Here is a 16,405-nt window from a genome sequence, read left to right as displayed (position 1 = left end):
CAACAACAATAACATAAAATAAACATCAAATACATGCATTATAATGTATATAAACCAAGTCATGTCAATTACTAATTTTTGTGAGCCATCACAAGAATTATTAATCCTTTACTGAAGGACTTAAGGGACACTTCAAAAGATCTCCAAGCTCCAATTTTCCAAGTCAACTTTTGCTTTCAAAAACGATTTCAAATCTTCATGTTGTAAAAGTTGGTGCACCTAAATCATTAAGACTATAATTAAGCCCAAGACCAAAGGTTGAAGCTTATGATCTCAAATGGTTAAGTCATCTTCAATGAGGCCACTTCTTCATCTTGTTACAGTTAAAAAGAATACAACTAGTCTAACTAATTATTACAACAAATCAACAAATGTAAAAAAAAAATATATGTTTATCTATTACATCTTATGAATAAATAAATATCAATCAAACACAACACAAATGTTCAAATGACTTTTTTATACACAACAACATATCATATATAATAATAAACAACTCTTTGTTTTTTCTAATGCAACTTTTATATAAACAAAATGCATGAAAATGATTATATATAAAAATAAACAATTTTAACCAAGAAGTAGCCAAAGAAGACAAATATGGATTTTTCTAAACTAAAACAAAACCATGCTTGTTTTCCAAAAACCAAAGATTATCAAACATAAAAAAAATCATTCTGACATATAAAAGATGGCTCTGATACTACTAATGAGTTTTGATGCTAAATATAAGTGTGTTTCTCATAAAAACCAGTCAACGGAAGCATTAAAAATAACAAATTTATTTTTAAGTTTATAACAAAACCAAACCATCTAGGGTCCATTTATAGAGGTTAGAATGATATTAAAACAACCCAATAGTGTTTTAGAATGACAACCTTTGAAGCCTTTGAACCCACTTGGTTTTAGGGTGTTGATGAAGATAGAAAAATAAAAGAGTATGATTTTCTCTACAAGTATCCACCATCAAGATCAAGGCACTTGGAATGTTAGTTCCTTCTTGTATTCTTGAGTGCATTAATCCTTTTAAGTATTTAACTCAAATAAGCACTAAAGTAGACAACTCAAGAGAGCTTCTAATTCACCAAACTATCTTATAAAGAGATAAAGGTGTAGGAAGAGAATATTTTTCGTTCGTAGTGGAGAAAGGCTAGAAACACTATTAAAAACCCATGCAAAAGCCTTCCTTTTTATAATCCTATGCAAGACATACATTTATATTATAATAAAATAAAGTATTGGAAGCCTTTAAGAAGCATGGGGGACATAATAAGAAAGTTGACAAGCAACATTTCTTCTTATAATAATAATTTAGGTCATGCCTTCAAAGAAGACAAAAAATTGTCTAACTAGTAAAGTAGAAGGATTCTTTAAATTTTATAAACTCCAAGTTTATAAGATATATTTGTCTTTAGGTAAAAGACAAAAGTATTCAACTAGTCCAAAACTTTGTACATGACTTATTAAATCATGTCATATTATATAATAACTAGTTATACTCTCTTTTAATTGTTATTTTCAAAAAACAATAATTATTCCCTAATTAAGTACGAGAATTGATATTATTTATTAATAATCATATTGATAATAAATATACAAAATGTGCGAACTTGATAAGTGTGGGACTCTATAGGATCATATATTATTAGCAATATCACTTAATAATGATTTTTGGTCATATAGATTTAACTAAAATAGAATATGAAAATGGTGATGTAATGAAAAGAAGATATATATATATATATATATATATATATATATATATATATATATATATATATATATATATATATATATATAGAGAGAGAGAGGGGGGGGGGGGGAGAAAATGGGATACGAGGATGGTACATACCTATTCTAATGGTATTGGTGACAATAGTGAGTGGATGGTGGTATGATCGTTGGTAAGGATAGAGAATATATTGTTGGATTAGTGTCTAAGTCCATAACTATTTTTGGTATGTACTTGACCCGATGGTGCATGGTCCTTTTGGGTTGCCTTTACCAAAGCAACTTGATTGGAGAAATAAATTAAGAGAGAGGTTATTATGATTTATTAATATGTTATAAGAATAATATATTAAAGTAGAAATCATATTTGTTTAATTAATATTGGTCAATAATTAATTAAGAATTAATTTTGTGATCAAGTGTAATTAATTAAACTAGAAGGGCTGAATTGTAATTATGTGATAGTTACAAAATAAGGTAAGAATTATCTTATTAATGGGTTGGACGAATCTAAGGTGATAAGGCCTTAGAATTCGACTAGGATAAGGGTTTTAAAGGCTTATCTTATGGTTACTTGGTGGGCAAGCAACTAGATAAGGATAAGGACTAAAACCCTAATCTCTACACCTATATAAACCCCCCAAGGCTCATGAATTCGTCTATGCCTTCCCAAGAAGTCCTAGAGACGAATTCTTATACCTCCCCTCTCTCTTTATACCTTCTCCATTTGCTCTTGGTGTTTGTAAGCCATTAGAGGAGTGACACTTGTGACTCTAAGCCATCCAAAGTCAATTCAAGGAGGAATTGGGATTGTTATTGCTATATAACAATCAAGGTAATATCATAAACCTAATTATATGTTAATATCGATTTCCATATGCTAGAATTAGGGTTTATAGTCTTGGATTCAAAGCATGTACAATAGAGAAACCTAGATCCAAGCATTAGGGTTTGTATGAGCACATAAGATGTCTTATGACCAAAACCCATCATATATGATACTAAATTGAAGAAGTTCCATTTTCCTTGATACAGACTTTAATTAAGTTCATTTATGGTTTAGTATTATGATGAACTGAATATGGAATTTAGAGAATAATTTGATTATATGCTTATGACAGGAAGGTATCACTGAAACTGAAATGGAAGTTTTATATAGTAGCTATTATCTTTACGATGATGTATAGATCTGAATGTTGGTCTAGAAAAAGGAACACAAGAGGAAGATGTAAGTATCTAAAATGAGGATGTGGAGGTGAACCTATGATAGAACTCTCCTAGATAGGATACCAAATGAAAGGATAAGAAATTTATTAGGAATAATGAGCATCACTAATAGATTAAGGTGACATGAGTATATCCAAAGGAGGCTACCACCGATGATAATGAGGAGGCTATAGTCAATGATGCTTAAAGGTAAGAGGATGATAAAACACCATGTTAGGAAGTGGGAGGATACTATGAAACTAGACAGAAAGGAACTTGCTCTCTCCGAGAACATGACCTTAAATAGGAAGGTGTACATGTAGGCTAAGCATTAGGGTATATTAGTAGCCTACCCCTTGTATTGTGTTATTTTTTATGTTTATTATTGATACATGCTCCATGTTCATATATGTATATAATGATATTTTCCGATACATGTTTACTTGTTCACATTAATTTACTTTGTCCTTGTTTTGCCACATCTATAGGTTATCATATTCAAATATTTGTATTATGAGTTACGCATGTTTTACGTCTTACTAGGCACTTTGACTTACCATCTATTGTTTTCCTCATTTGTTGGTTCTCAATTACTCTCGTGTAGGAGGTCATATATGAGACACAATCACTTTTAAAGCCATGACTGTTGACAATTACCTCGCCATCTCATTATAATTGAATTCATAGGATTTGTTGTTGTTAACATTGTTATTGCTCTTTCATTTAGGCTTGATCGAACTTTTAATATAATTCTTTGTTTTTTATTAACTTTTTTGGTTTTTAGAGTTTATGTTTCTTTAAGACGTAAATGGTGAGGGATGAAAAAGGTAACATATATATATATATATATATATATATATATATATATATATATATATATATATATATATATATATAGAAAATTTCAATAGAGAACCATAATCATTGGTTCTTCAAGGAATCAAATCTTTTTTTTCAATTTCTAGAGCTTATTCTTTATCAAAAAAAAATCTAAAAATATCTAAATTCATATATTAACATTGTGAATGTGAAAAATATTTTTCGGATTCACCATTTGAATCTGGATTCACGTTGTGAATTTTCAAAGATTCACATTGTGAATTTGACGTAAAAAAAATCGAATTTTATATCATTGGAAAAAGGATAAAAAGCTATGAATTTCTGTATTTTTAGTTTTTTTTTTGTTGATAAAAAATAAGTTCTAAAAGTTGAAAAAAAGATTGGTTCTTTGGTTCATTGATTAATTATGGTTTTCTATTGAACCTCACCATATATATATATATATATATATATATTATATATATATATATATATATATATATATATATATATATATATATATATATATATATATATATATATATATATATATATATATATGAGTTCCATTAAGATCATTAACTTTCTAAGATCTTAGGATCAAAATCTCAATCACTAAATTAAAAGGTGTATCTTAGTAAATCGGATGCATATGCACAAGATTATAATAAAAACTCACTTAAATTATTATTTTTTTCTTTTTTTGATTTTTTAGAGCTTATTTTATATATATATATATATATATATATATATATATATATATATATATATATATATATATATATATATATATATATATATATATATATATGTTTTTTGCATGTCTATATTACTGATGCACATATGCACATTTGAGTTTGTGCACACATTTATTATTTTGATGTATAATATGCACATATATACATCACTAAAAAAATGTTTTTATTTTTTTATTTTCTTTTATTGAATTTTTTTCAAGGAATCAATTTATATAGCAACATCTTAACTTAATAGTATGTTTTTTTTGAAAAACAATATCTAAAAAAGTTCAAAAATGTGCATATATGCACCCATGTATATATTTTTGAGGTGCACATATGTACATTTTTGTTTGTGAATAAATGAGCATATGCATATACAAAAATGGATATATATATATATATATATATATATATATATATATATATATATATATATATATATATATATATATATATATATATATATATATATATATATATATATATATATATATATATATATATATATATATATGCACATATTCATTATTTATATGTAAAATGTATCTATATGCACATCATTTGAAAAAAAAAAAATTTTGCTTTTTTCTACAAATGACATTTTATAATGTCTTAACCTATTAAGATGTTTTTCAAAAAAAAAATAAAAAAAAGTAATCATCAAGTGTTTATATATGCATAATTACAAATATATATATATATATATATATATATATATATATATATATATATATATATATATATATATATATATATATATATATATATATATATATATTAACAAATTATGAATTTGGTATTTTTATTTTTTTTACATTAAGTAAACTCTAATAATAAAAAAACAAAAATAAAAAAAAATAAAAAGTCGTTTTTTTTTGGTGGGTGTTTATTGTAATCCGATGGATGCATTCCCGTTTAACAAATCTACGATCTGTTTAATTTGACGGTTGAGATTTTGATCTTAAGATCTCAAAAAAGTTAATGATCTCGTTATCTTTACTATATACAAGTGTTTTATAGGGACCAAATATGTTAAAGTTTTTTTGTAAAGATCTAATCCGGAACTTTTTGACAAACTATAGCCAAGTGACAACCGCGTTATGAGTTATCAATTCTGACGAGAGGTGAACCGACTTAATTTTTGGAATCTCGCTATTTAACCCAAATTCATCGCTATTTTTCACCCTAATTTGAGAAATTAAGTCGTGGGCTTCTCCTTCAGCCTACAAATTGAACGGATCCTGGGAGTCCATATCCATTAGGGTTTTCGTTTTTCTTCACACATTTTCTTTCTTCTTCTTAGTCGCCTAAAGCAAACCCCAATTCGATTGGTCCAATACACCAATTTGTTACCACGGGTTCAAGCCCAATCCCATCCCCATCTTCGAAGAAACGTTTCTGGATCACGAATTGCAGGCTGCATCTTGGATTCTATCGATTTTGATCGGTATTTCGTCGACCTCAACCATCACGGTATATATATTTAAAATCTTTCTCCAACTCTAACCCTCTTTCGTTTTTCGTATATATATTGCTTGTATTCACCGTAGTTGCTCGTTTACCCTAATTCGCTGTGTTTCATGGAAGTCTGGATTAATGGATTATTAATTTATGTAAATAAAGTGCTGTATTTAAACAGGATGGTTGTTTCTTCTAGTTCTTGCTCGTGTTTTGTTAATCAATATATGCCAACCAACTATCTTCATCTTGATTTTGATATGATAATGTCTTCTTGATTTGTTTGAGCTTATGGCTTTCGGATTCCATAGTCACCCAAGTATTAAAAATGAAAAAAAAACCCTAGATCTATTTTGGCTCGGTTGATATATCATACTGACAACTCAATCAAAATGTAGTCTTTACATAAATCTTTAATCTGTGTTTGATTATTATCTGCTTATGAGTCTAATTTCTTCTTTAATCTCTATATCTGTTTAATCTTCTGCTTTAAACCAGGCCCTCATGGAGATTACACCTATGGAAATTAACCCACTGGTCAACATAGAAATGCAACCAGAATATTTTGACACACCATTGGATGACATGGCCATGGACATGGACATGGACACAGAGCAACCTACCAAAAGAAGAAAAAAGAAATCCATAGTTTGGGAATTTTTCACAATTGTAAACGTGGGTGAAGGCGTTAGAAAGGCCTGCTGTAAACACTGCAAACAATTATTCTCATACGGAAAGGGCTCAAAAGTTTCAGGCACCAGCCACCTCAAACGCCACATCGCCAAGGGCGGCTGCCCGGTTGCCCTACGTGACCAAAACCATGACCCGTTAAACCCATTGGCAGTGACCCCAACTGTCAATACACCTAAACGACGTTACAGAACCACCACCTCCACCGCCACTGCCGCCCCATACACCGCCTTCAACCCCGCCACATGCCGCCAAGAAATGGCCCGAATGATCATACTCCATGACTACCCACTCGAGATGGTGGAACATCCAGGGTTCATGGCTTTTGTTCGAAACTTAAATCCCGGTTTTGAAATTGGTAATTTTGGTAGAATTCAAGGGGATTGTGGGGCGACTTATTTGAAAGAAAAGGAAAGGATTTGGAATCTGATTGAAGGAATGCCCGGGAATATTTCTCTCACACTTGACTTATGGAACTCTTCACATACAACCGGTTACGTTTTTGTAGCCGGACAATTCATCGATAGCGACTGGAAAATGCATCGGAAGCTACTAAACGTTGTAATGGAACCGTACCCTGATTCCGATTCCGCCTTCTCCCATGCCGTTTCCGCTTGTCTTTCCGATTGGAACATCGAAGGGAAACTATTCTCCATCACTATAAACCAGCCCGTTAGTGATTCTGGCCTCGATAGTCTTCGAAATTTAATCTCTGAAAAGAACTCGAATGTCCTTAACGGTCAATTACTCCTCACAGACTGTCTGGCCCGTTCTTTAACGTTTATCGCGCATTGTGCGATAAACGCGGGCCAAGAGACTGTGAAGAAAGTTAGAGACTGCGTGAAGTATGTGAAAACATCGGAATCATTAGAAGAAAAGTTTGTTGCTTTAAAACAACAACTTCAAGTAATGAGTACGAAATCTTTATCACTCGATGATCAAACACAATGGAATACAACTTATGAAATGTTGGTTTCGGCATCGGAGTTGAAAGAAGTGTTTTCTTGTTTGGATACTTTAGAGCCCGATTACAATAAAATCCCAACTCATGAAGATTGGAAAGTTATCGACAATCTATGCACGTATTTAAAGTTACTTTACAATACTGCAAATCTGCTGACATCATCGAGTATACCTACGACTAATATGTTCTTTCATGAAGCATGGAAGATTCAGTTAGAGCTTGCTCGGGCCTCCACTAGTGAAGATGATGTCATTAGTAACATGACAAAACCAATTCAAGAAAATTTCGATAAATATTGGAATAATTGTTGTTTGGTTTTAGCGATTGCAGTGGTTATGGATCCGAGGTTTAAAATGAAGCTGGTTGAATTCAGTTTTACAAAGATTTATGGAGAGAAAGCGGTTTCTTATATAAACACTGTGGATGAAGGGATTCATGAGCTTTTTTCAAAGTATGCCGGACTTCCTTTGCCACTCGCTTTACTAAATGGGGACTCCGGAATCGGTGATTCCGGAGTTGTGAAACAAGAAGATGATGCGGGTGTGGGAGGTTTAGGGAATGGGCTTGGGCTTACGGATTTTGATGTTTTTATTATGGAGAGTACGAGTCAGCAATCGAAGTCGGAATTAGATCAGTATTTGGAGGAATCGCTTTTGCCAAGGATTCATGAGTTTGATGTTATGGGGTGGTGGAAATTGAATAAGAATAAGTACCCGACTTTATCGAAGATGGCTCGTGATATTTTGATGATTCCGGTGTCGAGTGTTGGTCCGGAATCGGTGTTTCAGACGGGTGTGAAGGTAATGGACCGGTATCGGTGCGAGTTAAGTCCGGAGATGGTGGAGGCGCTTTTTTGTGCGAAAGATTGGATGCGTTGTGAAGGGGTGGAGAGTATGGAGTCGAATGTGAAGATGGAGTTTCCGATTTAGTATTGGAGTTTGATGTTTAGATTTTTTTTATTTTTTTTTTGTTATTTAGGTTGTGTTCATTTGTGCAGGATATGGAAATAAATAGGTTTGAGTAAGATGAGTTGAGTTGTGTGTTATGAATTTGAATTGGAGAAGCTGTGTCTGGATTGGTGATTTGGAATGAGTTGTGAATACTTGGATGGAATCGTGTTTGATACGATGGAATTGGTTAGAGAGTGGATGGTTTATTCTATTGGATTTGTTTTGTTAGACGGAATTGATCAAACCCTTGTTAGAAGAATGTCAATACCTTCCTTTTTTTAGTTCTAGAAAATTCATCTTCTTAGTTTTCATCACTTAACGAGAGGAGTCTTGTTTTTTCTTTTTCTTTTTATCATAAAATGGGTTAATGAAATAAAAATTTGTTATGAAATCTGGGCTTCTTTATATTTATAGGGTTAATGTTATAAAAGCTATTAAGTTTTGGCCTAAAGTTACAAAAAAACTAATTTTCATTAATTTTAGAGATATTCTCCCTGATAAATAAAAATCTTTTTGTCATATGTCACATTTTTATTTATTTTGTCACATGTAATTTTATAGTTATTTTAAATTAATTTTTATTTCACATGTCATTTTATTAATTTCTAAATAGTATTTAAATGCAATAATAATAAATGCATATCAATTTCATTAATGAACTTTTCTTATAATTACAAAATTATTAAATTAAAGATTTATTAATTTTATTTATTTATTTATCTAAATTATTTGTTTAAATTTATAAGAGAAAAAAAAAACACTTTAATTTTTATAATTTAATATTTTTTCACTTTTTCTTATAAATTCATACTTCTCAAATGTTTAGAATTTTGTTTTTAGTTTTTTTTAAATAAATTCATGTAATACATGGGTTTCACACCTAGTATTTTATATATTTGAACTCTTATGATCTAACCTAATAAATGAAAATCAATTTTGTCAAATGTTATGTTTTCATTGAATTTGACACATGTCATTTTTTAAGAGTTTTTGAATTATTTCTTTTTCATTTGTCATTTTTTTAAAATTTTCATTTTTCTTAAATTTAAAATCCACATTTCAATGAGATTTGTATATGTAAATTCAATGAGATTTGTATATGTAAAGTTGATCATTCTATTAAATTTTATAATAAATGCTCTACAATCTTTATTGCTTACTTTATTTATTATATTCTTGTATTTATGTAAAATTATTACTTTAAAAAATATGTAATGCTTATAATTTTATATTAAATTCTTTTTATAAACCCCTGTAATATATGGGTCTCACACTTAATAGCATAATATCCTTTGGCTAATGTAACATGTCGGCTTCAACACATTTCTTAGTATTAGTGGCAAATATAGAATATAAAAAAGTTAAATGGATTTTTTTTTTTTCAAACTTGAGCAAAATTCGATAGTTTTAATGGCATTAACTCTTATTTATATAAGAATTAATGACATAATTAACTGTGAAGCATTGTTGGTGTCACTGTATAGTCTTATATTTCAAACTGTGTTAAATTAGATCCTAATTTTTTGTGTGTATCGATTTGGCCATTGTCACCGGTTAGGTATAGCAAGTAATTGTCTATATGGCATGCCACAAAGTGACAAAGGCAATTCCTTACCCACCTGTATCTACATGGTGTTGATTTGGCGTTCACATATTTTTTTATGAATTTTAATTATAGCTTTAAAAGGTAATTTTATAGTTATTATTTTGATAGAAAATTAGTTTTGTTATCAATTTATGGAAACTAAACGTGACAAAAACGGACATATCACACAAACTTGACACAAACAACACAATAAATTAGTTTGGATAAGAGATTGCAATCCGCTTAGTTAAACTCAATAATTAAATGTGTTGATACGTCATGCCACGACTAAGCATGTAAGGTTATTTTTAAAAATTCAAGCTAAAAAATAACTGGTTTATGTTTAAGCAAGTTTTTATATTTCTATACGTAAATTGGACGGTCCTAAAACCAACACCAAATATGTAAAAGAAAGCAATTAGATTGAGTATGTTATGTTGTTTGTAACGTTGAAGCCACATTTAGCCGTCTAGGTCAAGATTACATTTTCGAAATTTTTTTATCGAAAAAAGTTCTTCCTTTCTCTCACTTAATCCAAGGTCCCATGCAGCCTTGCTGGGATGTAGCCCCCTTCTCCTCCCAAAATCTTAGGAGACCGTGGCAAGGCAAAGACATGATCATATCGCTCCTCGAATTTTATGTGTTTACGATGTGGTTTCTGGGATATACTCTGATAATAAATGTATTGAAAACCTTTTTGTAATAACTTTATGAAATTGGGTTGTTTTTGAAAAGTTTAAATTGGTTGGAATTTTTAGAGTGTTACAAAATTAGCCTAAACTTTAACTCATTTTCTTTCTTTTTCTAAGGGACAAAAACGTAAAAATGGTTTTATTTATTTCTATTTATTTCCTTACTCTACATTTTTTTATATTCTGAACAATGTAAGCCGAGTTCAATTCCAATCAACTACTAAAATAAAGGCAAATAATAAAATGGTGTTCTCATTCCAAACAACCTCTAAAAAACACAATACAGTGTTTGAGATAGAATATGAACACCAAAATACATGATATGTAAAACAATCATTTTGATATTTAGTTGGAATGCAAAATCAATTTGAACTTTAAAAAATCATCAATTTAATGTTTTATTGTTGGAATTGGTCTTATACATTATATTAACCCGGAGGAATATAAGCATCCAAGGATCTAAATAGCTTATGTCTAGTTATGTTATATGTTTAATTTCGTATATTATTTGCTAATTTGAATTTTCACTAAACAAAAATAGGCATGTCAAAAAAGTCTCATGGGACTACAAACCTATGGGCCACGATCTCAGATAAGGGATATTTGTTAAAAAAATCGGGGACGGGTGTAAGGTTAACATCCGTTTTAATTTCGGGGGCGGGAATGGGGGTAGGTAGTTCCGTCTCGAACCCCTAATATGGGCCCCGTTAATATTATATATATATATATATATATATATATATATATATATATATATAATAAATAATAGCAATGATTTTGAATTTCCAAAAATCAACAAAAAGAATCCTATTTTTAAGTTGTTAGTATAACGTTTTTGAGATGTGATAACATTTATATTTTTAACATGTAAAATTATGTTATAATAACTATTTTAACCCAAAATAGCTTCTTTAAGCCCCCAAAACAACTTCTTTTAGCCCAATAAAAAAAATATCCCAAAATCAATAAGAGGCGGGGGTGCGGGTAATTTAGGAATTCGGGGCGAGGGTGGGAGGTTGAAAATTCTGGGGGCAGGGGCGGGGGAATGGGGAACTTTGGTGGTGGAGGCGGGGATGCAATCCCCGTCCCGTATACCCCCGTTGACATCCCTAAAGAAAAAGACGTTCTTATAAAAAGTTAAAAGAAAAAATTGCATAAATGGTCTTATGGTTTGTCATTTTCTTTGGATTCAATTTTCTAAATTATGGTTTTGGTCATTTTCGCCTAGTTTGGTATGGATTTGGTTTTGATCATTTTGGCCTAGTTTGGTATGGATTCACAACCTCACCTCCACTTCTAGAGTTTTTTTGTAAATATAAGGGTGTTTAAAAAAACTTTATAGAAATATAAATCTTTTTAATGGTTTGTAGAAATAGATGTGTTAGGTGCATTTCATGCACCTATTTTGTGTAAATATCTCGTCTTTAGCATTGCATTTAGGAGCCAAAATCATACATTTTTACTTACTTTTGGTTATTTTTAGTCTATCGGAGGAATACTTTTATTTTCACATTTTTATGGTGGATTTTGTTAGAAATTTGGGTATAAAAAGACTTGGAAATTTTGAGAATCATGATTTTCACTTTCAAATCGAAGTATTTGGGTGGTACTCCCAAATCTTCAATTGGATAAGACTCAGAGAGACAAGAACAAAGAGTGTTTGATGATATTTTCATATGTACCAAAAATGAGACCAAAACCAACTTTAAGATCTAAGTGTGAAAACTGTCATATGACAGTTTTAAATTGTCATAAAACCATAAAAACTGACATAAAAACAGATATTTGGATAAGGGTCAAACCAAGGGTCAATTATCTGAAAAACCAATTTTCTGATGCATTTTTGAAATAGTAACATACCCAGCCAGGGGCTTTACCCCTTGGACCCTGCCAGGGGCTGCCGCCCCTTGGAACCGCTCCCAGGAGCGTTGCCCTCGGACCCCCATTCGTTTAGGGGTTTCCCCCCTAAATGACAATGTACTTTGAAACTTGATCAAACTTAAACAAGTGTATACTCCACACCTTCCTTAATTGTTTAATATTTATCCAGATCACTTTTGGTCAACAAAGTAATCCTATTGCACTTAAATACCATTGATGATAACAAATCACCAACAAATTTCAAGTACATTTGAAGGTTGGAATGCACTTTGGTGATGCTAAGGAAGCTTGAGACAAGATTTGGAAGCAAACAAAGCGGAAACAAAGAATTTGAAAAATTCAAAGAGTACCAAAATAGTGGATTTCACACGGGGTGTGTGAAGGGGTGAAAATATGCATGAAAATCCACAAGGGGCATGTTGACCAGCTCACCAGGCGTTGACTTTATTTCACACAGGGCGTGTGGATTTACACTGAATCCACATAGGGCGTGTGAAACCCAAAATCAACATTTCTTGAGCAATTTACTTTCAAAGAATCTCCGACCATAGCAACCTACTTCCTTCCACACTGGGCGTGTGGATCCCGAAAACTGCATTTTGGTAGTTTTTCCTAATAACTTATTACGAGATTTTTAGGGTTTTTGTCACTCTTTCTCATCTTAAACGACTTGGAGGCGATTTTTACCAGGAGTTCTAGCTAGTTTTCACTTGGAATTCATTTTTGGAAACATTTGGATTTGTTTTGTAAGTTGAATTAACATCATATTTCTCATTTCTAGATTTTGGATTCAAGCTTTAGCCATATCCGGCTAAAGCCTTCCATTTTTTATTCTGTTGTACGATTGTGTTTATGCTTTTAATCATGTGACTTGATGTTATGTTCATGATTCTATCTAGCAATAGTAGTTTTGTTTTAATTTAATGTTTGATTTAATCATTGTTCATGTTGGCCACTAGAATTAGGATTATTTCATTCTTGTTATTCATTTTTTGAAATTCATAATTGATTTATGAATTGAAAGTAAAGTACAAGAATCAAATTGGTAATTGTATGATGGGATTAACTTTGGTGTAAACTACAGTTTCATGCTCTTAGGTTTTCGAGCTTATGAGAAATATTGAACATTGTTAGGAACCTTCACACTAATCTTAATGCGGTTTTTCAATCCAATTCTAAGAGCTTGTTTATGTTAGATTAGTAAAAGTAGGTTTAATATAAAGAGCTTTATTTTGATCAAACACTTTGATGAATGGAAAATGTTAGAGCTTGTTAGTGTTTTCAAGTACCAACTTAGATAGATTATGACTTAACCTTATTATGTGATTAAAATGCCTGACACGTGAGTTTATTACGGAATCGGAACCATTTTATTATTGAGTTAGATGTTTTTAATTGCATGTGCTTATTTTTAATTTCTATAAATCCAAATCAAACTCCCCTTATTTGTGACTCAAATACCTTGTGCAAAGAGGTATATTCGTTTGTCTCGTGTCTCTGTGGATCGATCCTACTTACCTTGTGCTACTTTCTAATGAAAAGTAACAGTGTATATAGAGTTCATTTTGTACCCTTATCATTTGTTGAGTTTGACACCCTATAAAATATGACTTAAAAGACCTACTGTTTGAAAAGCTAGTAATGTTCATTTCTATTTCTATGCCCAAATGTTATGCTGATGCATATGAATACATGAATTCAAAAGCTACTTTTAATATTTAAGATTGGTATATATTGAAACATGTAGCACCCATATTGTTCATATTCATAAATTTTATACGTGCTATTATTCTCCAAAAGGTACCTCTAACATTTAAATTTTAGCTTATCCCAATAATCTATATATTTCCCTTAATATCTAAAATATTTCATCTTTGTGTCATGTGTGTTTGATTCAAATTGTTTGGTTTCATAAAGTTATCTATCTATTTTTCCTTGATTAAAAGAAAGTTGTTACCTCTGCAATTGTTTGATTTGCCATTACTTTCGTGATTTAAGCAATATTTGAATTTACATGTAAGGTTGTGAAAATCATTCAGCGATAACTCTGCGGTCGACTGACGTTAAACGATTAATCGGACTAGACGACGATTAATCGGGGACCCTAAATTATTAATAAAGCTATTTAAAAAATTAATATATCCTAAAAAAAATAAGTATTTGAAAATTTTAAATTTTAAAAAATATTTTAAAATTTTATAACTTAAAATTTTAAAATTTTAAATTTTTGGTGTAATATTTGAAAATTAAAAATTTTGAATTTTTTAAATATTTTCCGCCTATGACCGTCAAGCCCGATTTTGACTGATTTTGACCAATTTCCGTCAAACACCCTAATCGTAATCGGTTCAAGACCGTCAACCGATTAATAGTTTTTCTAACCAGATGCTTTGCTTCGAATATACACAAAGACATTGTTTTAAGTCGCTTTGAGGTATTGTATTATAAATTATATAACATATACCGAACTATTGTATTATAAACTAGGTGTAAGACCTATATATTACATGAGTTTATTTAAAAAAAAAAAAAAAAAAAAAAAAAAAAAAATACAAAATTTTAAGCATTTGAAAAGTATGAATTTATAATAAAAATGAGAAAATGTTGAATTATAAAAATTAAAGTGTTTTTTTCTCTTTTAAATTTAAAAAATAATTTAGATAAATAAATAAATAAAAATTAGAAGGAAAGTTTATTGATATGCATTTATTATTGAATATAAATAATATCTATAATTTAATAAAATAAAATAAAAACCATAAAATGACATGTGGAATAAATATTAATTTAAAATAACTATAAAATTACATGTAGCAAAATAAATAAAAATATAACATCTGACAAAAAGATTTTTATTTATTAAATAGGATTATATATGTATTGTTTCGAACATAAAGACATTATTAACTTATTATGTTCTAGAAAATCATTGGGCCAGCCCGAATAAAACTTAAAAGGAAAATCTCATTGACGATACAATAGCTTTTCTAAATTGCCTTTTATGTATTGTTTAAAGGAGTTGTCTAATAAGTAATAACAATTTGTTGAAAAATGCCAACATCAATAGGTTGAAAATACATATGGGTTGAATAAACTCTAAAAATCTTACATCTAAAAATTAATGCTACTCCACTAGCTTTTTCAGTTTTCATGAACCTTCAAAAAAAAACCCTCCTATTTTAGATACTATTATTAGAACCCAAAAATGAACTATAATAAACATATATTTTCCGACTCCTTCTCTTTCATTGAACTCATGAAATTTTTTAAGAAAAAATTTGTCAACATATCTATTCTTAATAAAAGAGTACTTTGGATGCCAAGTGTCCCTCTTTTGCACCTCCAATTTGACACGTGTCTTCACCAGGGAACTCTTATGCATCAAATTCCCGCCCATTCTTTACACCAAAAATTCAAGAAACTGCCCTTAAACATCAGCAAAAAATCGAGAAACAACCCCTAAAAATCAGCTCAAATATTTTCAAATACCTGCAAATAAAAACTCATATCAATCCTATTTTTATGGTCAAAATCTCGATAAATCAGCATCGTGGATTTAAATCAGCTCCTTTAAATTCACATTATCAACTCCTGTAATTCAGGAATCAAATGAATGCAAATCGTTGACTACAATTTCCTTTATTTTTCCTGCCAATTATTTGTAGATCATAATCATAAATCTGTACCGA

At 30.2% G+C, this 16,405-nt stretch overlaps 1 protein-coding gene across 1 annotated transcript; it reads left to right on the top strand.

Moving 5' to 3' along the window:
• Positions 1 to 5,655: 5,655 nt before the first annotated feature.
• On the top strand, positions 5,656 to 8,786 carry LOC111881886 (zinc finger BED domain-containing protein DAYSLEEPER). Its single transcript, XM_023878270.3, has 2 exons — positions 5,656 to 5,969; positions 6,453 to 8,786. The coding sequence occupies exon 2, from the start codon at positions 6,459 to 6,461 to the stop codon at positions 8,535 to 8,537; it is 2,079 nt and encodes a 692-aa protein (XP_023734038.1). The 5' UTR covers positions 5,656 to 5,969; positions 6,453 to 6,458; the 3' UTR covers positions 8,538 to 8,786.
• The last annotated feature ends 7,619 nt before the right edge of the window (positions 8,787 to 16,405 follow it).

This window comes from Lactuca sativa, chromosome 5, assembly GCF_002870075.4.
Source record: "Lactuca sativa cultivar Salinas chromosome 5, Lsat_Salinas_v11, whole genome shotgun sequence".
NCBI lineage: Eukaryota > Viridiplantae > Streptophyta > Magnoliopsida > Asterales > Asteraceae > Lactuca > Lactuca sativa.
Note: the sequence above shows the minus strand (reverse complement) of the source record. Positions and strands in the feature narration are given on the sequence as shown.